Source organism: Juglans microcarpa x Juglans regia, chromosome 8D (genome assembly GCF_004785595.1).
Source record: "Juglans microcarpa x Juglans regia isolate MS1-56 chromosome 8D, Jm3101_v1.0, whole genome shotgun sequence".
Lineage (NCBI taxonomy): Eukaryota > Viridiplantae > Streptophyta > Magnoliopsida > Fagales > Juglandaceae > Juglans > Juglans microcarpa x Juglans regia.
This window is the reverse complement of record NC_054608.1, coordinates 34,122,563-34,148,484: the sequence shown is the minus strand read 5'-3', so window position 1 is coordinate 34,148,484 and position 25,922 is coordinate 34,122,563. Positions and strand designations below refer to the sequence as shown.

At 36.8% G+C, this 25,922-nt stretch overlaps 2 protein-coding genes across 13 annotated transcripts; one reads left to right on the top strand and one right to left on the bottom strand.

The window, feature by feature from the left end:
• Positions 1 to 1,881: 1,881 nt before the first annotated feature.
• LOC121243691 (formin-like protein 13) lies at positions 1,882 to 13,994 on the bottom strand. The gene is given in 19 exon segments (XM_041141814.1): positions 1,882 to 2,267; positions 2,812 to 2,878; positions 2,965 to 3,033; positions 3,274 to 3,390; positions 3,480 to 3,551; positions 3,823 to 3,917; positions 4,741 to 4,822; positions 4,926 to 4,976; positions 5,074 to 5,154; positions 6,156 to 6,197; positions 6,362 to 6,460; positions 7,531 to 7,602; positions 8,978 to 9,098; positions 9,205 to 9,611; positions 9,614 to 10,618; positions 10,710 to 10,931; positions 11,724 to 12,424; positions 13,025 to 13,106; positions 13,164 to 13,994. Coding segments are annotated over 18 exon segments (3,516 nt in total). The 5' UTR covers positions 13,098 to 13,106; positions 13,164 to 13,994; the 3' UTR covers positions 1,882 to 2,127.
• A 3,845-nt stretch (positions 13,995 to 17,839) lies between these two features.
• LOC121243693 (putative pentatricopeptide repeat-containing protein At5g08490) lies at positions 17,840 to 23,818 on the top strand. 12 transcript variants are annotated; one of them, XM_041141824.1, is made up of 7 exons: positions 17,840 to 17,967; positions 18,055 to 18,124; positions 19,220 to 22,161; positions 22,222 to 22,281; positions 22,526 to 22,610; positions 22,818 to 22,998; positions 23,412 to 23,818. In XM_041141824.1, exon 3 carries the CDS (start codon positions 19,500 to 19,502, stop codon positions 22,140 to 22,142), a length of 2,643 nt encoding a protein of 880 aa, XP_040997758.1. In that variant the 5' UTR covers positions 17,840 to 17,967; positions 18,055 to 18,124; positions 19,220 to 19,499; the 3' UTR covers positions 22,143 to 22,161; positions 22,222 to 22,281; positions 22,526 to 22,610; positions 22,818 to 22,998; positions 23,412 to 23,818. The 12 variants fall into 12 exon arrangements, with proteins under 12 accessions (XP_040997758.1, XP_040997755.1, XP_040997750.1 ...); XM_041141821.1 differs by adding an exon at positions 22,424 to 22,458 and having other exon boundaries at positions 22,509 to 22,998; XM_041141816.1 differs by adding an exon at positions 22,391 to 22,458 and having other exon boundaries at positions 22,509 to 22,998.
• The last annotated feature ends 2,104 nt before the right edge of the window (positions 23,819 to 25,922 follow it).

The window sequence follows — 25,922 nt, the reverse complement described above, 5'->3', positions numbered from 1 at the left end:
AGAGATTATCCTTACGCCCTAATCATTCAACCCCACCAAAGTCGCATTTTACTTTTGAAAAATCATAGATCCAAAGTGAGAAAAAGATGATTAAAAAAGCAAAGAGACCCACATAATCCCTTCAGCCACAATCCTCTCTCTCTCTCTCTCTCTCTCTCTCAAAGGCAGAGGGATCCCAATGTTGCAATCCACTAAGCACCCACCCCTATCTCTTTTACTTAAAAGCTTGTTCTCCATTAAAAACCTATGCCCATATACTGTATACATGACTCTTGAGAAATCATGAGGCTTTTGTCTTTTATATATAGGGTATTCGGGAACTAATTCCATCTAATTATCGAATATAATTTTTCATTTTACGTATACTTATCATGTGATACTCCATATGATAAGGATAATGGTAGGTAGTACATAAAACCTCACATTGTTTGTGAATAATAAATTCTTGCTTATTATAAGGTTTCAATGAGGCTTTAATTGTATTATTGACTAGTCATTTTAGAATATAGGCCATGTGATTTAGATCTTCCATTAAGACGTTACAAATGGTATCAGAGTCAGGTTTCGTATCAACAAGTCACGCAATTTTTCATCTCACAAAGTATTGGATATTTGAGATTTTTATCCACATTCGATTTCTAGAGTAAAACTACCTCCTTGAATTGCCTTTAGAAGTTCGTTTTTTAAAGGCCTTCGTAAGTTCATGACGGGGTGTTTGTCATTAGATTAGGTAGAGGGATTTGTCCAGTATCAGTTCTATAACCATTGTGCTAGTCTCCGAGAGGTAAAAATCACCACCTAAAGCTTATTTTTCAAAAAAACTATACTCGCAATGACCAATTTGAATGCTTTATGCGTTTCCACTAATGAATTAAATATGAGAATAGAGGCCAAAACAATGGTCATTCAACTAACAAATGCATTGTTTTATATGGGTAGAAGATGATTGGTGAGCAGAAGTTCCAGAACTTGTCTGCTTCCATTTTTTTAATTGGTATTTGCAATTTCATTATTTGGGGGAAAGAGCATGGTCCACTTTCATGGACCTAAATTCTATGAACATGTAAATAAAATATGAATTATAGAGGGGAAGAGAGAAAATTTTGTGATTCAGGTTAGAAAAATCCTTAACTTTTAGGGATCTACAGAAAGAAGTCTTGTTAGAAAGTGAAATTAGAAAATATAGAAAAAGCACAACTTGCAAGGTTATAGATTATGAGACTTGCTAGGTACAAGCGGTTTGGCATATCAAATTACGTACCGACGCTGACATGTCTTTTTTTATTGAAAAGAAAAATTAAGAAAGAAAAATTGAGAGAAGAATAAGATCTTTTGTCTCACGAAAAATCATTTCCGTCTTTAATACGCACCGTTTCATTAAACGGATGCCTTACATGTCAGCATCGATGTGCGGTTTGGTACGTGAACTTGCTTGCAAGAAGACTTTTCCATAGATTATTGCTTCCTGGAGACAACTTGCACCCTTAAACAACAAAGAGGGAAATATGAATTTGCTAGGAATAAACACAACCAGAACATGTGTATGTTAAAATAATAGATAAGCCATAAAGGAGGATATTCAACTAAAAATGCAGTTGCTAGAAAAACATTTGAAGTGAGAAAAAACTTTCTTGTGTCATGAAAACACTGACTTGCAAGAATGAGTTTTGTTTAGTGGATATATATATATATATATATATATATATATATATATACAGGCTACCTTTCAGGAACAGGATCATGCAAACTCCACCATCTCTGCCCCTGTAAGAATATAGTATTATCAAATCTACGAACACTTGTATAGAAGAGGAAAAGAAAGAATACATAAACATAAAACTTAAGAAAATAGGAGAGTGATCAAATTGATGAGGGCAGAGCTTACCTCAAAGCGGACAAATTCAATAATGATCTGAATCCTGATCCTTATACTCTGTACCATATACAAATTCAATCTACTGACCAATATACATGCTTCTACTGACACTGAGAACTATTTTTTGTACAAAACATACTCTAATGTGGAAGGTTCTTGTCATACTGGAGCATTTTTAGACACCACTAGAGAAGGGTTCATTTAAGCACTTATAATTTAACATTTCCAATGTGTATTGGAGTATTTAAAAGCTATTTGGACTCCTCATGTGAGGCACCCGTCTTTGTCTTTTCACTCTCTGCTCTTTTCTTCTTTTCAAGCTCAAGCTGCCTGCAGTTCTCTTCATGAGCTTTCTTGAACATTCTTACAAAGCTGAGCAGAGTTGAAATAACTGCAGATGTGATTAGAAGAGTAACTAGGTAGCATAAATTACAGTGAAAAGAGCTGTACAAGCACGGCCCTCAAACTAGAACATATTGATGATCCTCATTGATAAAGAAAACGATAAAACTTTAAGATTAGCAAACTACGGACCCTAGAACTCTTCCATTCATACATCCTTTATAAATAGATGAATAACCAACACATATGGTCTTTAACGATACAGAAAACCTATACAACATGGTCACTAGAGTGACAATATGTGAAACTTTAGATTGGGGAAACACGCTATTATATTAGCATAAAGTAATGATTAGACACACAGCTTCCAATCTGATGAAAAACCAAATAGACAGATAACCGAAAACCCAGATTTTATTGAATTTGAGAAAAAGTAGATCTCATAAACTTAGGAACCATAAATTGTTAAAACAGCCAAGAGATTTCAAAACCAAAACATGAAGCGTGGGAACAGTTTTGAGCTTCATACTACTGATGAAGGATCAGTTAATACAATGTTCAATCTGGAAAGCTTTAGCTTCAAGTTAAATTACCTTGTTCAAAGGGGCAGCGAGATGGATCTTCCCCAAAATAAATGATCAGTGCATCCACATTTCTACCCTGTAAACCATCCCAGATGATAAATAATTGTTTTTTACAGTTATCAATGCGTAAAAACTCCAACTACTTTTCAGAATAAGGCCTACCATGCCAGAATACAATGATGCCAAAGACCTCACTTCAGCCTCAGAAAAAAGAAGAAACTCTTTTAAAGTCTGTAGAAGATAAGGAAAGTGATTATGTTAATGCTTGAACGATATAATTCCTTAGATAAAGTATCAGAAATTTTAGTTTAATGGTATCCCAACCAAAGTGCCATGCTCTGGTCATTTAGTCATTTTGATATTTTAAAAATTAGGGAGCACTTCATACAATCTTACAGTAGCTAAATTAGATATTCAGGCAATGATAGATCTTGAATATGGTGACAAAAAAAAATAATAAACTTAAAATACCTTATGGAAATTTTCTGATACAGGGCCATCATTTTCCGAGGCAGACAGTTCCTGTATAACTTTCTCCAATCCTTTGCTTATGGCTTGCATTTCCTCCGCCAAATATTTCAGTTGTATCTGGATGGAAATCACACATTTCAGTCAAGAAATGCCGGCTATAATACAAAATTCTTAGGATGACTTTCACCAAAAGCAAATAAGAATACCTTTGAAGCCAGCTCCAAGCTGGCAAGGTCAATGGAAAAATCAAGAACTTCTGGCAGCTTATCGGAAAGCACCTACAACTTAATCAAGCAAACTTAAACTAACCAAGTACCATGCAGGTAAACTTCTCCACTGGAAAGCACTAGAAAATCCATGCAGAATATGACCCAAAACCTGACATCTCATAATTCATCAACATAATGCTTCTATAGCAAACCACATTTTAAGGTAGCGTAGGTAACCATTGACACTTGATACGCATACCATATGTTCCAAGAGAATTTTCAAACCACTGGAAAGTCAAGTTATAATATGAACCCACAAGAAATAAGTACCAACTTGTACCTTACAAAGATAATGCATGAGAGTCATCTTGTGGTTCCGTGCACGCGTGTCAGTAAGTTTAAGAAGGCTATCCAACCTAAATCCAATAGCAGATCCTAGAAAAATAAGGAAAAAGATAACCATGAAAGTCAGTTGAAAATAGAAAATGCAAGGAGCATACGTGAACAGGATGACAGTGATATGTAAGACTTCAAAGCATAAGAGTGCAAGAGATACTGTTTCGGAAAAATATAGAAGAACATAGGGTAGGAACCAGGATGTGAAGTATTTTGATACAGAGCAGTGACCATCAACTGCTAAGTGATCTTAGATTAAGAGCTGACCATTCTGGCTACAGCCCAGGTCAAAAAGGATATGCACTTATAAGGATGAGGATCTATAGGCCATCCATACTTCGCCACACAGGTCTCCTAAAGAAAACAGCCTAAGTGATTGATTTCATGTTAATTATACTTCAATACGATAGTTAGATTCCTTCCTTCCATACTTCAAGCAGCTATTTTACAAAGTTTCAGAAGGCAACTTACATCTTACACCATCCCTCATCTATAACTTTCTCTTCCTTGATTTGCTCTGTAATTGCCCTTAGATTTGTTGCAAAACTTTATAAAACAACATGATTCCAAGATTTATTAGGATTTTGCATTCTCCAATCGTTTAGAAATTAAGCTCCTCTTTATATCCTCACTATAATTGGTAACAGAAACTCGAAACAATTTACCATATCAGTGATGGCACTCCATGACCAACTTCTTTTATTAGAATTTTCTTCTTTGACATGCTTCTAAATTATCTAATGAATTCAAAGTAAGGATGCCTTCTAACAGTGATGATAGGTTATTTTGCTTCCTAACCTCTGTATATTAATGATCTTAGTGCATTTAGTCAAGTAGCCTGGCCAATGTAATATAAACTTACCCCTAGCAGTTCCCTGGTTCAAAGCATTTCCAAGTGACAGAACTGTCTGCATAATTCTCTTCAGTTTGGCTGAATTCTTGATCTGATGAGAAATCAGGAATAAGATAATAACAAATCAATATTACTAGAAACATTAAATCACTTGCAGAAAGAAAGAAGTATGAGAATATGAGAAAATAACTTGCCTCTTCTGCTGCTGAGTTCGCAACATTTAGACCCTTTCTAAGGTCAGAAACCTAGATGGAACCATAAATGGGTCACATTTATACATGTAAACCATAGCATTTTCAGAAAGCAGGAAGATTATGAGCTTTTTTTTTTCTTTCTTTTTACCTGGGAATGGAATTGTATCTTGAATGAAAAAACTGCAAGCTTACATTCTACACGTGGTACTTGCATCAACTCTAAGAAAAACTGTCATGAACATTTGCACAGCATATCTTTTTATCAGGTAGAACGTATTTTCATATTGAGAAGTTACTGCATATTAAGCAGTCACACCAGCTTAACTAAAGAGCTAAAATCAAGGGATTGATAAATGTCATCGAACATTAGAGAACAATAAGTTGAATTTAACTGAAATGCAACCTCTGTGTCAATGTATTGAAAAACATTCGTTATGCTTCTGAAAAGCAAGTATTATACATATACTGAACACACCAATTATTTTTCAAAATTTATTAACAGGTTATTGAATCTAATTAAACAAAGAGTAAAGTAGGTTTCCAATGAAAACCAACCCCCTGACAGTATTTTAAAAATCTTTCCAGCATGACTCAAGTCCCAATAAATGTCATAAAAAATAAGAAATTTAAATTCTTGAGACCAAAATAAACACAGATCCATCCACTTGCACCTTGACCATCTTGAGACAGGTATGCACATATATCACACATTTACAGGTTGAAGACAAACAACTTCGTGATAAAAGTAGCAACCAAACCCACACAAAAGTGCACACACTGAAATGTTCAACTTCTCTAGAAAATGATACACATGAAATCACATGTATACATGCATGTGCATGCATGCCCGCACACACACACACACACACACACACACACAGACAAAAAAAAAAAAAAACAGAAGCTTAGCTCTGTTTTTCTTCCTCCACCTCATGGTTCTATCTTTTCCATTTTGTGTCATAAAAAACCTCCGCCAACAAAGTCTAATCCAAGAAAACACGATTTTCAAATAGTAGTCCATACCAATACACTACTCTTCGAGAGTGGAATTGATGCGGGATTGGGGATCCTTTTACTACATGTTCACATCAAGAAGTGCACTTCTTACAAACTTAGGTGATCAGAGTTCAGATTCTCAAAAAGTACCCATATGCATGTCATCAAAAGTGAGCTTCGAAGACATCAAATAAAAGGCTAGCATCCAAAAAGCACGAATGAAATCCAACAAACCTGTTCACATTTCCCTAACTTTTCCTTTTCTCCTGTGTAGCCCTGAACACAGAAATACAAATGCAGTTATAACTTGAAAGGCACTGATGAAAGTATCATCTTGAGGGCCTGAATTCTCCAAAGGCCATGAAAACTTTGCAGAAGATGACAACTGATAATATGTCATATTCCAATTTCAACATTAATTGGGTAATTCATTGCCAAACCTTAAGTAGCTCCATCTCCTCTTTCGTAGGACAGAACTTTATGAGATTCTCAACCTGATCCACATCTAAAGCTGAATCTTCAAGGGCAAGCACTGAACTCTGTAAATGTTCCACATGAAACCATAATTCATAAGGACAACTCATCAGAAAGCAAGCCCTTGCTGTACAATGGGATTAAGACCGCATATCTTGCAACTTGCAATAAATGGGAAGATTGTATGGACAGAGAATATGTATGACAAGGACAAACCCGGAGGGAAAGGATGAGTTCTAGCAAGAGAGAGAGTAAATAAAGGAATAAGAATGTTAGTGAAATGAGAGAGAGAGAGAGAGAGAGAGAGAGAGAGAGAGAGAGAGAGGGAGGGAGGGAGGGAGGGAGCAATGCGTTTTGTTTTTGGAGGTATAGTGGAAGATGACATTATGATCACCAAAACCTTTATAACATGACCTGCTCAAGGCAAATTAAAGACATGCCCTACATCCCATATTCATCAACTGAAGAGTTGACATAAGATAACCATAAGAATGTAATAATATAACTATACTTGTCCCTTTAACAACATGAAACTTTGAGTTCTAAGAAAAGAAAGAACTTTTGTGCTGAAAGTTTGACAAATCTATGCAGAAACTTTAAGTCAAACCATTGTAGGCTCATATCAGTTGTAAGCTTTTAGAACACATCACCACTATTATTGTTCTAATCATATTTCCAATGTTAAGTTTGAGCCCAACTGTCCTGGAACTCTTTTATTGAAAAGAATCTGTAGTTCAAGCAACCAATTGGCATCAATGGCCTCTTGACAAAATGGCACCTCGTTCCCTTATAAGGTCAGAGGATAAGGTCACATAGGTTTATTTACCTATTGAAAAATAAAGAGAGATTCTAAAATCAAGTGACACGTCATAAAACCTGTTACTCTCTAGTTTGTACTTAATGCAAAGAAATTTTCAAATACAACTACGAGAAGTTAGAAAAAGAAAACCTAGGAATAAGAAACGAAGACTGCCCTATATATAGTGGAATGCAGGACATGTTCATTTATCTGAGCTCCTATAGTTTCAATAAATATTTGTACAGTTGAGCTCTGGACTGCTTGAAGCTTAGGCGAAATTAAACCTTCATTCCAATTACCCGGACAAGTACATATTTGAAGTGCCATCAAACTTACCACTAAGTCATGCAATGATACTTTCACCATTGAAAGCATGATTTCACAGTTATATGCCCGCCGGTGGTCAATCTGCAGAAGTGATAACATTAAATAACCTCTAGATATTGATCTGCTATTCATAAAAACTGTAATTTGGCCAAACAAGATAAATGTGATAAGAAAGTGATGCTAATAAGAACAACAATACATTACATCTCTGTACTGCAAAGCCTCCCCCATCACAGAGGCAACTGCTAGCACCGAGTCACTGACCAAACCTCTCAACCAAATTGGCTTAACACGGTCCTTTTCGATGGATTCTTCATACCCTTGGGGTGGTGAATCAGAAAGGAAGGTTGCGCTTGTAGGGGGGAGGGAGCTAATAAGAACACCAAAAAAAACCAAAAGACCATAAAATAGAAGCCTACAAATAAGTACAAGTGTCTTTCCTCTATATGTGATTTGAAGTTTTATTATGTGGAGCCCACAAGATACATATAATGAAGAATGCAAACCGTTATATCAGTTTTGACTTTAGTTATTTGTTTTGGTAAAAAGCCCATTTGAAGAGTCATGCTTGTCTACATCAAGCACAAAGAAGAATTTTAAGGGGTGCTCTTGCAATGAAGTTCAGTCTAAGGTTTTCAAATAGCTTCAAAGATTTATTTGTAATGTTGGGTTCTAAAAGGTTACTGGTGCTTTTAAGCTGAGTTTTCTAATAGTACTAGGGTTTTCTAATAATTTCTAAGAATCATTGAATTCTTGAGTTTTAAAAGCTAGTATATTTGTGTTTTTTAAAGTATATTATCAAATAGTCTAGGAGTCTATATACTATGTTTTATTTATAATAAATATGATTCAAAAACTTTATAAGGTTTTTGATTAATAAAAATATTTGATTTTTTTTTTCATTGGAAGGCATGAACATTTGCCATTATCCTCTTTAAAATTCGATGCAATCACAACCATGCTTTCTTACATTTTCCATCACATAATCCTGATTTGGATCTCTTTTATCATTTTCCCCTTATTCCATCATCTCAACAATCTAAAGTCCTAAAGTTATTCTTTTCCAAAAGGGTTCTGCTCACTATCTCAAAATCTTATAACCTTTTCTTCATCCAACCTTAGCTAAAATCCACTGACAAGGTCTAATACCTTCTGTCACCTATTAGAACCTTAATAATCTCCCCTTTCCTTAGCCCTTAGGAAATGCAATCCTGAACAAGTTGTTCTATCCTACATCAGACGGAGTACCATAAGACGAAGAATCTGAAAAAAAAAAATCACTGTAAAATTTTAACCAGGAAAGCAGACGTGTCTCCAAATGAACACAAGATTGTAGATGACACATCTCTTACCAAATATTCCAGGAATTATTTCTCAGGATGAAAATAGACAACTTCAAGTAAGAAAAATGAACAGAAACGACTTAATACAACTTGAGAACCAAAAACTTGATTACCAGTTGCACTTTATCTGATTTAGGTCCAACTGAGCCTCGCATAGACTTCCTAACATGATCTGAACTTGGAAGTGATGCTGAGAAAAGATTCTCAAGTTCTGAAATGTCAATGTCTGGAGCCCTACATTGAGAGATAACAAGTGAAATAGCCTATTAGATGTGAAGAAGACTCAAAGCATGATTATACTTGGACACAAAAGTTCCCCTAGCAAAAAAAGAGTATGTACTTTGAAGCTGCACCCAATTTTTGTGCCTCCGCCCAAAGAGTTCCTGATGCTGCTCTTGTCAATTTCAACCAATGCAATGGCTTCAGTTTTTTGTTATGATAATTCTTGGCACTTATAGTACGTGAAAGAATTTGCCCCTTTCCCCTACTGAGAGAATTAGATGGTGATCCAGAAGATGGAGATCCATTACCATCTAGAGCAAGGGATCCCGGATGACCATCACCTGTCCTTGAGGTACCTTTAAGAAAAGGAGCCGGTGGAGGGGGCGGGGATGGAATAGGTGGTGAATTTTGTGATGCGGGGTGTGAGTTCTTGTATGAAAAAATGGGGGCAGGAGGTGGTGGTGGCACTAAAGATGGAACTCTAGGACCCGCAACCTGCTGAGAATGAGGAGGGGGAGGGGGAGGGGGAGGGGTGGGGGTGGGGGTGGAGGATGTCTGGCTCTAACAGCTATCTTTTCCTTCAAAGGAGGTGTTGGAGGAGGTGGCAGTATTGGAGGCGGTGGAGGATTTGGGGGCAGCCTAGTTGATGAAGTAACTGCAGGAGCTGAAGGAGGATTAAGTAATAAACCAGTGGCAAGAATTGTAGGACTTGCAGTTTGCATGGTATGAGGGGGTGGAGGTGGAAGCAGAGGTAGCATAGCTCTAACAGCTAGCTTCTCCTTCAAAGGAGGTGTTCGAGGAGGCATCAGTGTTGGAGGTGGTGGAGGAGTTGGAGAATGAAAAAGTTTCGTAGAAACATCAGTTGAGGAAGGCTGTGGTGGTGGAGGAGGAGGTGTAGGGGGTGAAACCGAAACAATTTTGGCATCTAGAGATTCAGATGTGTGTGAAACAGACAAGGTTGGATCTATAATGACTGGAGATATAGCTGGCGGATGGGTGGTTTCTGCACTTTCAGATAAGGTGTGATAATGTAGCTGATGTTCTATGTCAGAAGTTTGGGCTACAGATGAATCTTCCACAGATTTAGAGGAGACTATTGTTGACTGAGAAGATTGAGGCATCCCTTGGCAGCTGATGTCAGATTGTCTGGGTAGTTGAAGCAGAATCTGAATGTCAGGAGTCTCAGCTACCTTTCTACTCAGATAAGTACCAGGAGATTGCTTAGGTGAGGACATGGACATGGACTGAATCTCCGGGGACAAAGACAAGGAGCTCTTAGCCTTACTTTCCAAGACCGTGGGCTTCTTTTTCTCCCAAAGCTTTCTAGGACTTGTCTCCTGCAATAGACCACTAGTTTCCACACTCTCATGAGAACTGCTTTCCAACAGTTCGTGGACAATATTTGAGGCACTCATGTGTTGGAGCACATTTAGTGATGCATCAGCCTTGGGATCTAAACAGTCCACATAACTGAAGAACTCTTGAACTTTTGCAAATGCTTCCATTGGAAGGCCCTCCTCAAAGAAGAGAATCTTCATCCGAATGATAACCAAGGTATTAATTTCATGTTAAGAAAGACACCAGCAAAAGGCTATGCCTGAACAAATCTAGCATGTGAGATACCTCTGCTCTAAAGTCCTTTGGAAATTGATCCCTAGCATTCCATAATATGTCAATTTCATCCCGGTTTAGGATCAATATATTAGACCTAATAAAAGCAGTATTAAACATTACTCGAAACATCATCTCTTCACGTGCCATTTCATCATTCAAGCTAACACACTCCACCACAACATCGCCTTGAATATGGCAATTGATGTCTATTTTAACTAGTTCGCATTCTCCCTGAAACACAATAACAAACAGTCATATGTACAAAGATTAGACCAACTTGTGGATTCACCTAACATGAAAAAATAAATCCAAACAAAGTTTGCATCCAGTGAGCTTCCACAGCAGATTAAAGCATAGAAAGAAAGGTATCAATACCTGGATACAAATCAATTCAATTATATTTGTGTATTATTTGGTGTTATTTGATCAAGTTTCTAGTCCAGGAAATCTTTAGGAGACTCAACAATACAAACAATGAAGCTCCCAAAACACTGAGCTCACCATATTATAACCCCTTGGGTTTATCCTAATTGGTCATGATATACCATCCAAATCCATTTTGGATTTCAAGTCAGGACCAGAAAGCCATGTTAAACTTTGACCACACCCTTATGATTGCTGAAGTCCCAAATTAAAGAGATATGCCAACCTAGATTGACCAGTGTAATAGCTTTTGATAATGTAAATAGTTCCCTCTGTAACATTAATTAAACAAAAGATGAACTCCTGTTTTTTGAGAATATTTCCATGAGATTACTGATCACAGTGACATAAATGGTTATACCAGAGGCTTGATATTCTGTCCAGTTTTTAGGCTATTGAACCTGATTCTAAAATATTCCTTTAAAATGAAGGCGCTTAACAACGGTGGCTTGAGATTAGCCTCATGAAAACCTTATGTTCCCTGTGAAGAAGAGAGTAGATAGAAAGCTGGGTCTATATTTTTTTTGATCGGTAGAAAGCTGGGTCTATATTAAACATAAGATCTACCTAATTCAGTATGGGAGAAAAGTTCAACATCACCTGCTTGTAAGCCCGGACAGTTTTGCGTCTTTTCGGTGTTGAGTACAAGACTTTCGGGGTCTTATCAGCAACAAGAAAAGGATCCTGTCCATATACCCGAAATATTGGACGACAACCCCCATGTCCGTCAAAATCAGGAATGAATCTGAGAATGATGCAGTCCAAGGTGAGGGCTCTATCCAATGGTGGCCATTCTATGGCAACATTCCTCCTTGATACATACTGTAGATACCTCAGTTGAGAAGGCATTGGATTCAGTGGTGACAAAAAATGCAAAATTTCAAGAGGAGCTTGTTTGTAAACCATGTCTAAGGTCTTCTGCTCCCCACTGTACTGTTTCCTATAGATCAATAATGCAGCCAACATAAAAGCCAAAACCAGCCAACCACCACGTTCACAGTGCATCACCAGCACGTTATGCTGCCCTAGTGCTAGCCAACTTTCGCTTGATTTTAGAAAATGGTGGATCACCTCTATTGTCAGCACTGGGCAACCCTCAAAATGCCGAGGGTAGTCCATTACGGTCATATCATACTCGGTCAATATGTTAGCAATCTCGCTTTGTGCTTCTCCCTCACGAAAATTGAATACCAAGAATAAAGCTTCAGGTAAGTGATCTTGAAGTTGACCAACTATCCCACCAATATATACCTTATAGTTCTCTTCATTCCAAGCCTCGGTAGTGAAGCAGCAGTCAAATACTACATATATGTAGATAGAATGAGAAATTACCAGCCACTGAATTGGAAGCTTTTTCCACAACTTAATTAGACAAAATAATCCTACTTATTAGTGGCTATATATTATATCTTTATTCTATTCATTGCACTAGAAAAAATTTGTATTCTTCTTCTGCAACCATTATGCAATGAGATACTGTTATAGTCCTCTAAACACAAAATTGGGTTGCCATTTGAACTTTCTAGTATATAATTTAGATAACCAATAAAAAATACTGCCTCGACTTAGATTTTGCACCTTTCTACTCTGCTTGGTTCCTCGGAATGTAGAGGCAAAGGAAGGGGAGAAACTATAAATTTTTGGGCTTTTTTATTTTTATGAATTTCAAACAAAAGATTTAGGATCTTCTGAATGTAATTCACTGCTTCCTACATTTCCCAGCAATGAAGCAGTGTCCCATGATCAGAAAAACACTTGGAATTCAAAAAACACACGCAGATGGTGAAACATCCCACTCTTCCTATTCACAATTTTCCATTTTTCCCTTGCAACTTGGAAACATTTTCATCACTGCCCACAACTTTTTTTTAACAAAGAAATAAAACATAAAAGGAACGTACCGTAGACTCGCTCAGAGATCACAAGAAGCCCATCGGGCGGCTTCCGGGAAAAGAACTTTCGGAGCAACGCCATCTCAGTCGTCCAACGACACCTCCAATTGCAGCTCCCTATTAGACTATATATACACACATACAAATATGTATGTCTATATTTCTGGGTGAGTGTCTGGTTTCTGTGTTTGCTTCTTGTCGGGTGTTGGGATTGGTGATGTTGGTGTTGTTAACGATGAACTGATGGATGGGTTTGTTTCTAAATAAGATAATACCGTTTCTTTGGTTTTTTCTGCGTGCTGAGATTATTACCTACCAGTCGCGGGGGTGGAGGCCGCAAGACGTCACCCGCCGACATGTGGATAAAGTTGATATATCCACACCAGACTGCTGCTGTATTATGTCCGAATATTTGGTAATCTTCCACTGAAAAATTTGAGCTTTTCTTGGGTTAATTGGTAGGGACGTACTGATTATAGTTGGTTTAGGCAAAGGCAACTTGCCTACTTATATCCAACTCCACTTTTTGCGGGACGTACCGATTAAAGAACTACGAAGCTTTTTGCGGCACAGAGCTTCAAACGGAGGGGTGGCCATTGGGAGGAGGAATTTCCTTCCGAATGGCTTGCAGAGTTGCGGACTCTATGTTCCTTTTCATGGTATATATAAAGATGCAATCCTCTCTTCCTCTCTCCCTCTCTCTCGCGCTAGCCCGCGCTTACATACCATTTTATCATTTTGCATCTTCTTTTAAATTCATTAGCCCCTCTCTCTCTCTCTCTCTCTCTCTCTGTGGCAAAGCTTTGAACTTAATAAGATTCGCCATGTTTTATGGCCAAAATGGGGACTTGGTTTTCTTAATTAATTGGTGCATTTTGGAGTCAGTTGTATTGAGAGTTCAGCAGTGTAGATTGGGTTTCGAACATGGCATCAACTATAACTTGTTTGATAAAATGCGTATCGAATCCTTGCTTCGTTTGCATGATTTCATCGAGGAAAGAGAGAGAGAGAGAGAGAGAGAGAGGAAAAAATAGAAGACAGATATCCGCCTCCAATTCTATTCATATCATTATTAGCCAAATCTACGCCTTCAAAAACACTGCATACATCATCTGAGCCGGTACTGTCCCCTGTTAAACCAACGATGATTCCTCAACAGTTTCAGGTCACGAAAACTGAAAAAAATGTAGTCAATTTGAAAGATACATTCCTTCTTCCACAATAAAGGACTTGGCACTGGAGAATTCCAGATGTTTACATGCATTTTGGTGCAGCCAGTCAAGTCAAGTCTCTAAAGCGATTTGGCGTGGCTTCTGTGCCACTTTTCGTTTCAAAAATATTTTATCTCATCCCATCTCGTTTAATTATTATAATTTTTTTAACTTTTAATATAAAATAAAATAAATAATTTAATTTTTTTAAATCTTAAAATAAAAATAATATTAAAAATATATATTCTAATAATATTTTATTCAACTTTTTAACTTTAATCTCATATCATCTCATCTCATCTTATCTCTAAAAACAAACAAGTCTTAATTGCAATATTCTTAACACTACTGGAAATCTTTGTAATGTCAAAGTATAACAATTTCTCCCCTCACTCCCCTAGAGATCTAAGAAATCCAAAGTGGCAGAGGAATTAAACATCATAAACACCGTATAACATTTGATGTTGTTAGCCTAGTTTGTTTTCGAAGATTAAATAAAATTAATATTAGAAATTAAATAAAATATTATTAGAATATATTTTTTTAATATTATTTTTATTTTAAGATTTGAAATTTTTGAATTGTTTATTTTATTTTATGTGAGAATTTAAAAAAATTATAATAATGAAATGAAATGAAATGAAATGAGATAAATTGAAAGGAATTGTGAAAATAACAAGATTGGTTGACTGGAAATAATTCTCAAGATTCAACGCTTGTAATACACTGCCTCTATCCTTTCATCTTTTTTCCAAGATCTGTATAACCGCCAATCTTTTTACAGCCCTTTAGTTCCCAATGAATATTGATACTTCTTAGTTCTTCCCTCCCCCAAGGTGAAGCTACAACGCATTCTAAAGGCAATGAGTTTCTTTCCATGGAAATTGGGTAACAAAGATTGTAAAGGATAATCAGATCGATCAAGTAGTTTTAACTTGTTGAAAAGGTAATTAGGTACATTTGAAAATCGTGCATTACGATTTATAAACTCTAACTTTTCGTCCATCTAAACTTTGACATTTGGCTAGACCATTACCAATATTCTAAAGACTTTTAAACTCAACCTTATCCGTCTTTGCCTTCGGGCAAATATATTACTATGCCTTCTATTTTGTTTGTTCCCTAGCAATAGAACACATATGGAGTGTCAGGAACATTAGTGTAAAGGTCAGCTTGCTAAAATCAATCATTAAAACTAGAGTTTTTAATGTTATAATTACCGTGCTTTCTTCCAATACATGATGAGTATTCTTGTGAAATCACAATCTACTACATTTGTCAACTTTTTAAGTGATTCTAGACGAATAATTTCTCGACCCATATTTTGTATATATCAAGTCATGCATCGATAATCTATTAGACTCATCAATAGTAATAAGACACTTGTCTACAAGACTCTTGAAACTATCATCCGGAAAGTAACCACCACCGTCAAATATTTTAGAGACATAAGCCAAGCATTCTCCTTTAAAGAAACATGCAATATCAAGAAACATATCTTTTCGTATTCTTATCCCATCCATCATAACTTGTTTGGAGTACTTTTCGAATAATTCCGTTTGGAATTTTTTTATATTTATCTAATACAGATGTATACTTTTAGTTTTTAGATTTGAACCTAGCAATGTTAAAACTAATGGAAGGCCCTCAACATATTGTATTACATGTTTAGAGAGTTCCACATAATTGTCCAATGGTTTATCTTTATCGAAAGCATGCCACTAAAAAGATGAAGGGATTCATTGTCACCCAATATCACTACCTTGCATTTTGGATCAACTTTAGAATCATTTAATAAATGTTGATCGCTTGTTGTTGTGATGATCCTACTTTCTACAATCACAATCTCTAGCTAATTTTTCTATTTGAACCATCTCATCCACGTCATCAAGAACTAGGAGAACCCTTTTAGAGCAAAGTCTATGCTTAATCGTATTAATTTCTCAATCAATATCACGAACATCCAAATTTGTTCCTAAAATCTCATAAAGAAGTGTATTTTGTAACCGAATCAAACCTCTTGATTTTGAAGTCTCAAATTTTTCAAAAAATAACTTCTTTCAAATTGATGATAAATCTTGTTATAGATATCTTTTTAAATACTTGTCATACCAATTCCATCAATTCCAAATATCCCCACCATGCATACATGCATATAACATCATTCCTTTCAATATTTAAATGTCAATAAATGTCTTATACGCGAGACTATTTCAATGGGATACTTGGCATCAATTAGAGATGTATGGTTTACTATTCTTGAGTCCACCCATTGGATAATGTCTTGAATAAATTCTGATTATTTCCTATCAATACAAAAGAAAAGAAAAATGTAAAAGACTTCTCAAAGTATAATCATATATGAATTATATGATTTAGTTAAAAAAAAAAAAAAACAAAGAGAAAAGATTTGTATTTAGGGGTGACAAATTGTGTTTTCGGGTCGTATTCGTGTTGGGTCAAGTCATGAGCATTCGACTATATAGGTCAATCCGAACCTGACTTATTAAGTTAAACGTGTTATATTTTCAAACCTTAATCCAACCCGTTTAGATAGCGGGTCGTGTTGTGTCACTCATTTTAACTCGTTTAATAATTAATTAAAAATAGAAATAAATTAACACGACACAACTCATTTAAACCTTTTATAATTGATTGAACTAACACGCATAATCCATTTTTACCTTATTAACATAATTTCATATAAAAGTTAAAATCTATATGTATTAGTAGCCACAATATATTAAAAAAATAAGACTACCTATTAACAAAAAATATCAATATTATTCAATTTTTAACATATAATAAAACCAATATTATAAACCCTACAATAACAAATATGAGTATGCGCTTAAAATTACAATCACAATAATAAAAACGTAAACATATTGAGAAATACCAACATTACAACTCAACAATAATAAAATTAAAATTTTGAAATAAAATCTAAATGGACCAAAACATGTTGAATTTGGGTTGAACAGGTTGATCAGTTATTCATCCGTTTATAAATTATGTTTTAACGGATCAATCTGTTTTGACTCAGATCTGTTAACATCAAATTTAAACTTGTTAATTTCATATCATGTTTGTGTTAAATTCACATGCGTGTTATATATTGCTACCACTATAGTGGAATTTGTAGCAAGCACTTAAATGTAAAACCCGGCCCGATTCTAAGCCCAGACCCATGCCCAGGTTTTAAAACACGCCCGCCCTGAAAAAAAGGAGAACGGAGGAGCTAAACGCACCGTTTAGTCCCTTCCATCTCTTCCCGACGTTTTCCTCTCCCCTATGCCGACGCGGCGACGCCCACTTCACTCCCATTTCAGTGACTCTCATGCCGTACTCCATTCTCTCCGTGCGTTTCACTATCCACAACTGCTCTCCCTCTCTCTTCGTACCCCACTCCCTCCATAGGTTCTCTCTTTGCTCTCATCCTTCCGTCTCTCTCTCGTCCCCTCCCCCTGCGGTTTTTGGGTCTGCCGTCTCCTGCTCCTCGGGTTCGTGTCGCCTACAAGCTTCCTCGCTGGACTTTTGATGGAACGACGGTAAGCATCTCAATCTCTCTTTTCTCCCCTCCCGCACTCCAGCATCTCAGTTTCTCTCTCTAAATTTTCAGGTTTCTCTCTCTTTCTCTCACACTCTCGGGTTCTCCCTCTCACAGTAGCACTTTCCTTTTTAGATTTAAGCCGTGACTAACTTAGGCCACTGGAGTCGACATACATCCCCGCCGCCAAGGTATGTACTTCGTTTGATAGCATTCTTTCCGTCGTGTATCACCCACTGTTTCAAATTCGGTTTTAACATCACTGTTTTGTATCACAGGGCATTGAAATAAGTCTTAGACAGCCTCACCTCGTTATCAAATAAGTTGTATCACCGTAACGAAATTTGGGTAAGGAAATCCGAGCTTTAGTTTTGTGTTTATACCGTTGTTACGTAACTTGTACATTGATAACTGTTGGAAGATGGTGCTGCCACTAGTTACATGATTGAACTGATAATTAATGCGTGTGGCTGTTTGGGTTAATGCGTGGTTGTTTTGGGGTTTGACGTGCAGCTGGTTGGGCTGTTTGGGTTAATGCGCTGTTGTTTTAGGGTTTGATGTGCGGCTGGTTGGGCTGTTTGGTTGTTTGATATATCGATTTGTGGGCTGTTTGTTTGTTCGATATATCGATTTGTGGGCTGTTTGTTTGTTCGATATATCGATTTGTGGGCTGTGATTGCTTGAGATGTCAGTTTGTGGGTTGTTTGGTTGTAGGATTATGTCGGGAGTAAGTTGGTTGACTTGAAAGGATGGTTGTTTGCTTGACAGGTGTATGTGTGGAGAATGGTGAAGGAAAATTGAGGAGGCTGGGCTAAACTATTGGTGTGTTGAGTGTTGGAAATTGTGTTGTGCGATTTTACATGTTGAGTGTTGGAAATTGTGTTGTGCGATTTTACAAAACGAGACACTATGATGAAGTATCTGTATATGAATACTTCTAAAATTGTCGCTCTGATTTTTTGATATTATGTTTTGTTCTGCATTTTTGTAACTATCATGTTTTGTTCTGCATTATTTAAATGGCTTATGTTTACACACTGGTATATGTTTAGTGCTTACCAAGTTGTTGATAACTTACCCAATTATCTCCACTATATTTTCGGATGATTTTGATGGTTCAGTTGGGAATCAAGAATAGGAAGCATGTGTGGGATTAATTTAGTATATTGGATTGAGTACCAAAGGGTACTATGATTATTGGACGGTCTTAACTAGTAGATTTATCTTGTTCTATTGATTGGGTATTTTGAGAGATCGAGATTAGCATTGAGACTTTGTAGAGTTGATTTATTTTGTTGGATTATTTCATTGACTTCCATATGGAGGAACATATAAGTTTGGTTGGAACAAATGGATTTATGAATTAAAGAGCTTTTAGAGTTTATGTCTGTATTGTTGGGATATGATTTTTAAGTGACAAGAAATAACTCTCCGACCCTCCAGGTACAGGGCGTTACACTTAAAATGGGTTTGAAGGAGTTAATGGACAGACCTAATTTGGTAGAAGTGCTTAACTTGAATTGGGACTGTGGCTTAAGGAGCCTTGCAGAGTTTCTGACTCATCAGCAAAGTATTAGGTTGACAGCAAGAGATTTCAGTTTATCTGAAAAAATAGTATTTTTTTCATCTTGTGAGATCTCACTCATTAAATTCATCATAGCTTGAAAAAGTTGTTTTGTTTCCCAAATCTGATTACAAAACTGCAGGAGAGCCTCTAGTGGATATGCTTCCTGTGGGTTTGAAAATACGGAGTGCCGCAAAAAGGACCTATTGTGTGGGTGCCAGACATTATGAAGATTTGTCCCTTTTCCTTGAAAATATACAATGTTTATCAGGCAATATACAATGTTTATCAGGCTTTAGATCTAATCACCAAGTCTTGTCAGCTGTTCTTAAATCCTGCGCTACTCTCTCAGCCATCAAATTTGGGAAAACTCTTCATGGTTACATTGTGAAGCAGGGCCATCTTACCTGTCACACTGTATCTAAAGCTCTGCTTAACATGTATGCAAAATGTGGCGTGCTTGATGATTGCCAGAGGCTGTTTAGTCAGATTGGCAACTCTGATCCCGTCACTTGGAACATCATCCTGTCTGGATTTTCGGGATCCCGAATGTATGATGTGGAGGTGATGAGATTGTATGATGTTATGCACAAAGGTGGTGAAGCTAAACCTAGCTCTATCACTATTGCTACCATTCTTCCGGTGTGTGCACGGTTATTAGAAATCAATACGGGGAAGTGTGTGCACTCTTATGTGATTAAATCTGGACTGGACACAGATACCCTTGTTGGGAATGCGCTGATATCAATGTATGCAAAATGTGGGCTAGTTTGCAATGATGCCTTGGCTGTGTTTAATAGCATGAATGATAAAGATGTTGTTTCGTGGAATGCAATTATTGCAGGATTTGCTGAGAATAAGTTAACAGGCAATGCATTCAAATGGTTCCAATGGATGTTGGAAGGACCAGTGGAACCAAATTATGCAACCATTGCAAATATTCTACCTGTTTGTGCTTCTTTAGATGAGAATGCTCCCTACCATTTAGGAAGAGAGATACACTGTTATGTGCAACGGCGAACAGAATTAATTTCAGATGTTTCTGTCCGCAATGCTTTGGTGAGCTTCTACTTGAGAGGTGGATGGATGAAAGAAGCAGTATCCTTGTTCCAGAGCATGACATCAAGAGATTTGGTTTCATGGAATGCCATAATTGCAGGTTATGCATCAAATGGTGAGTGGTTGAAAGCTTTGGACTTGTTTCGTGAATTACTCTCTTTAGAGATGATTCAGCCTGATTCTATAACTTTTGTGAGCATTCTTCCTGCTTGTGCTATCTTGCAGAATTTGCTGGTAGGGAAAGAGATTCATGGGTATATTCTTCGACATCCGTACCTGCACGATGACACAGCCGTAGGTAATGCCCTCATTAGTTTCTATGCAAAATGCTGTCACATGGAAGCTGCATTTCAGATGTTTTTGACGATATTTGAAAGAGATTTGATATCGTGGAACTCTATACTCAATGCGTTTGTGGATGGTGGATATGACAACAAGTTTCTGGGCCTATTAAACTGGATGCTCAATGAAGGAATTAGACCCGACTCCATTACTATCTTGACTATACTTCATTTTTGTGCTAATGTTATGAGAGTAGAGAAGGTTAAAGAAACTCATAGCTATTCAATGAAGACTGGTTTGTTGCAAGGTGATATTGAACCTACTGTTGGAAATGCGTTGCTTGATGCATATGCCAAATGTGGAAACATTGAGTATGCATTCAAGATTTTTCAGAGTTTTTCAGGGAAAAGGAATTTGGTCACCTACAATGCAATGATCTCAGGTTACGTGAATTGTAGATCACATGATGATGCATATAAGATTTTTGACAGGATGTCTGAAACAGATCTCACTACCTGGAATCTAATGGTTCGAGTTTATGCAGAGAATGATTGTCCTGGTGAAGCTCTCAATTTGCTTCAGGAGTTACAAGCTCGAGGAATGAAGCCTGATACAGTGACAATTATGAGCTTCCTTCCTGTATGCACTCAAATGGCCTCTGTCCACCAGCTGAACCAGTGCCATGGATATGCACTTAGAGCTGGTTTTGAGGATGCTCGCTTGAAGGGAGCTTTGTTAGATGTATATGCAAAATGTGGCGCTATAAAGTCTGCTTATAAGCTTTTTCATTCAAGCACCCACAAGGACTTGGTTATGTTCACAGCTATGGTCAGTGGGTATGCCATGCATGGTATGGGAGAGGAAGCACTTAGTGTTTTCTCTTATATGCTTGAGCTGGGTGTGAAGCCAGATCATGTCATCATCACTGCTGTGTTATCTGCTTGCAGTCATTCTGGTCTTGTAAGTGAAGGGTTGAAGGTGTTTTATTCAATAGAGAAGGTCCATGGATTCAAGCCAACCATGGAACAATATGCCTCTGTGGTGGATCTCCTTGCTCGTGGTGGTAGGGTAAACGATGCGTATTCTTTTGTGGTTAGGATGCCCATTGAAGCTAATGCAAATGTGTGGGGGACACTTCTAGGTGCCTGTAGGACACATCATGAGGTAGAATTGGGCCGTCTTGTAGCAGATCGACTTTTTGAAATTGAAGCTAACAACATTGGGAACTATGTGGTAATGTCAAACCTATATGCAGCAGATGCTAGATGGGATGGGGTCATAGAGATAAGAAAGCTTATGAGGAATAGAGATCTGAAAAAGCCAGCAGGATGCAGCTGGATTGAAGTGGAGAGGAGGAAAAATGTTTTTGTAGCTGGGGATTCTACTCATTCTCAAAGGTGCCTTATATACAGCACTCTGAGTACATTGGATCAACAGATCAAGGAGCCGGTTCATTTTTAATTTAATCAATGAGTTTACTTGTGTCATTTATTGTGTCATAACTTGCAAGAAAGCACGTGGACTTCCATTGTGAATGGTCTGTGTCTCCAAATTGAATGCATATAGCTTTTGGAGGCAGGCCAGTTGCTTTGGTTTACAGGTACACCATCATACTTGAATTATTTTTTGTTGTGTAAAGAGGGCTCCATGTGTAGCCTATGAATAGTTGCCCTTTCAATCCGAAAATTTTATAAGAATTTACCAAACAGACAAGGTTGGATCTGTAATAACTGGAGATATAGCTGGCGGATGGGTGGTTTCTGCACTTTCAGATAAGGTGTGATAATTTAGCTGACGTTCTATATTATGTCCGCACTTTCAGATTAGGTGTGATAAAGTTGCAGGGTGGAGGCCTCATTACGTCACCCGCCGACATGCGGATAAGTTGACTTATCCACACCAGACTGCTATATTATGTCCGAACATTTGGTAATCTTCCACTGAAGAATTGAGCTTTCTTGGGTTAATTGGTAAACACGAATTGATTATAGTTGGTTTAGGCAAGGGCAACTTGCCTACTTACATCATCTTGCTATGCAATGGGAAGTAACTCTCACACCCATGAAAATTTTGCATATTTCATAGCTTTTATTATGGGATTGTCTTTAAAAAGAGCAAACCATTTTGATGTTACAGCTGATCGTGCCGTCGAACTTAACCAACGAACACCAATTAGATGAACGGAGATGATGAAGCCCTGACCAGGCATGGTGCCAAATCCTTATTTTGCCTGGTACGAAGCACGTCCATGGCCAAATGCCACCTGCTTTGGCTAGCAAATTCTTACCTGCTAACAGGCAACTATTATTGTTAGTTGGTATTATGCTTCATTTCATGCTTACTCGTAGGCAAAGAGCTTTATCAGGTTTTTCTTAGAGAATCGTGGGGCTGTTGAGACATGATCACAAGCCTGATAAATGAAAAGTAAAATCCTGTCATTGTAAAAAAAATAAAACAGATTAACAAGTTACTTACTAGATCTAGTAAGTACATTAGATCTAAGAGAATGATTTTGTTGTGTCACAGTTTTTATTTCCAAATATTGCAATTTGTTCATCAGATTACATTTCGATTGCCATATCATCCATTTTTCTCTCGCTTTCTTTTAAATTAACCATCAGTGAGATAGAGATAAATGCATCAATTTCTAGTCAATTGATGGTGTGTCAAGAATTTTTTTTTTTTTTTTTTCTCCTTCCGTTTCTATTCTAAGATTGAAATTTGAAACAGAAATTCGGTGGGCATGAAACATCCTTCCACACTAGGCGGTTCAGAGACTGAAAGAAAGTAGGCTGTGCATACCGTTCAAGGACTCAACTTGTTCCTTTCTCCATTACCAAGAACAGAAGGCGTATGTTTTTCACATTCATTCACTCTTGCAAACACGAACAGAGCTTCAAATGGAGGGATGGCCTTTGTGAGGTGGAATTTCCTTCAGAATGGCTTGCAGGGTTCTGGACTCTATGTTCCTTTCAATGGTATACGCTGCAATCCTCTCTCTCTGTCGTGCTCCCTAACATACCATTTTCTCATTTTGCTTCTTCTTTTTTTCGTTTTCTTTTTTTGTTTATAATTAGTTTTGGTTTGGATATTAGTGCCACCATCAAAGGTGAAGTGGGAATAAAAAAATTTTAGCCCTTAATCCCCCTCCCCTCTCTCTCTCTCTCTCTCTCTCTCTCATGGTTGTATGATAAGTTCTTCAATCATCTTCCAGTGTCTGGTAAAGTTTCGTTATAATAAGCTTCGCCATGTTTTATGGCCAAAATGGGGACTTGGTTTTCTTCAATTGGTGCATTTTGGGATTCTTGAGGAGTCAGTTGTATTGAGAGTTCAGCAGAGTAGATTGGCTTTCAAACATGGCATAAACTAGAACTTGTTTGATAAATTCATATCGAGCGCTTGCTTTGTTTACATCGAACTAGTTAGATTATGGAAACTGGTTTGGAAAAGTTATTAATTTTGTGCAATTATAAGCGAGGAGTAGAGGGAAAATAGAAACGAGTTGAATGAATAATCGGCTTCCTTAATTCGGTTCCATTTCAGCCAAATGGCACCAACTTTCCCTCAATTTTAAACAGTGGCATGTTGTACCGTACGTCTTCTGTAGCATTAAGCAGCTTCTCCTTCCAACTTCAACTGCACCTCTTGATGACATGGTAACATTTGCCTCACACTCTGCACTTGTAATGCAACCATCAATATTCAGCGAAAATTCTTATCTTAACATGTTGCATATTGCCTTAGCCAGCATCAACCATGTCGTAGGTTGACTTGCCTACAATGGACATTAAAGAAACTTTAAAAACATTATAAATTGCCAACAACTTCCTAGTATTAGACATTGTTAAGAGTTCAGGATTCTCATCCTATTGTGGAGTTGTTTTCATTTAAGCGAAATATCATGTCAGCCAAGAGAATATAAAAATGCTCATGACTTGCAAGTGTTCGGGTAAAGTTCCAGGAAAGTAGGATAATAGATTTGGTGATGGCCAAAATACAAACCTTTGTTTAATTCTCCTGCTCTTCATTATACCATTATACCAACCATGGGGCCACTTCTAATAATTTCTGGTGAAACAACTAAAGAAAGTTGAGAAACGGCCTAATGTACTACTGGAAAATTTCCAAAGGAGTTAAAGAGACTTGATACCTATAACTTTGTTACAGTGGTCCCTATGTGAACTAGACTGCCTCGATTCCTTTTTTCTGTACTGGATTGAGATCCTTCACCACGATATCTGTGTCCACATCCTCCACCAAGCTAAAATTTGCTGGCAGCCCCTTAAATGTTGAATTGATATGTAAATATTAATATTGTATAAGTTCTATTTAGATGTTGAGTTGATCTGTAAATATTAATATTTTATAAGTTCCATTTAGATGTGTTTGAATATTGAGTTGATCTGTAAATAGTAAATAAATTGATATGTGTTTGAATGTATAAACTATGAAATAAGTTGAGATGAGTTTAATTTTTTTATGAAAAGTTAAAAAAATAATAAATCTTATCAATTATTGATTTGAGATGAATTGAAGTCACTCTAACATCCAAACATAAATCTCTTTAAGAAGATTAGGGAAAGGTTGGATTGCTAAGTGCTTCACACATACACGTGCAGGCACATGAAGACGTGCACATGGACATGGATGCATAGTCTTCCAACTGATGCCTAATAAGTTTCTAGTTTTACGTAACAAAAAGTAAATAAATAAAGTAACGCATCAAAAAAAAAAATTAAAAAATAAAACTTAAAAGTTGCTGATTTCATCCATTTTCTTTCCTCTCGACGGTATATGAACGAAGCTATTTGGAATTGGCATTTGACGAATACGATAACACCTGATACATATATGATCTCATCTCATCTAATTTTAATTAATAATCTTATTATTATTTACAAATTATCTCAATTCATCTTATCTCATTATCCAAACGGACCCAAATGTCATGTTTACTATAAGGAGGAAAATAATGTCTAGTTTGAGCAACTTGCTCCTAAAGAATCTCAGCCAGTTGCATTTATCAGGACACTGATGCCTGGTTATGCTTGATGTACTGTTTGCCTTATTGGGTCCATAGCTCTTTTTTTTTTTTTTTTTTTTTTTAATAATTTATTTATTTATTCTTTTTACCTGTAACATTGTTTATTTTGCCTTTGCATCAAATTAGAAGTGCTGTTTCATTTATCTTTATCTTATTTGTTCCTCCTAATGTAGAATACATGAGTTTCTTATTGATAG

What these genes read in the sequence shown, in the direction of transcription:
- LOC121243693 (XM_041141826.1), top strand. Translation starts at nt 19,500, where the DNA reads ATGCTTCCTGTGGGTTTGAAAATACGGAGTGCCGCAAAAAGGACCTAT.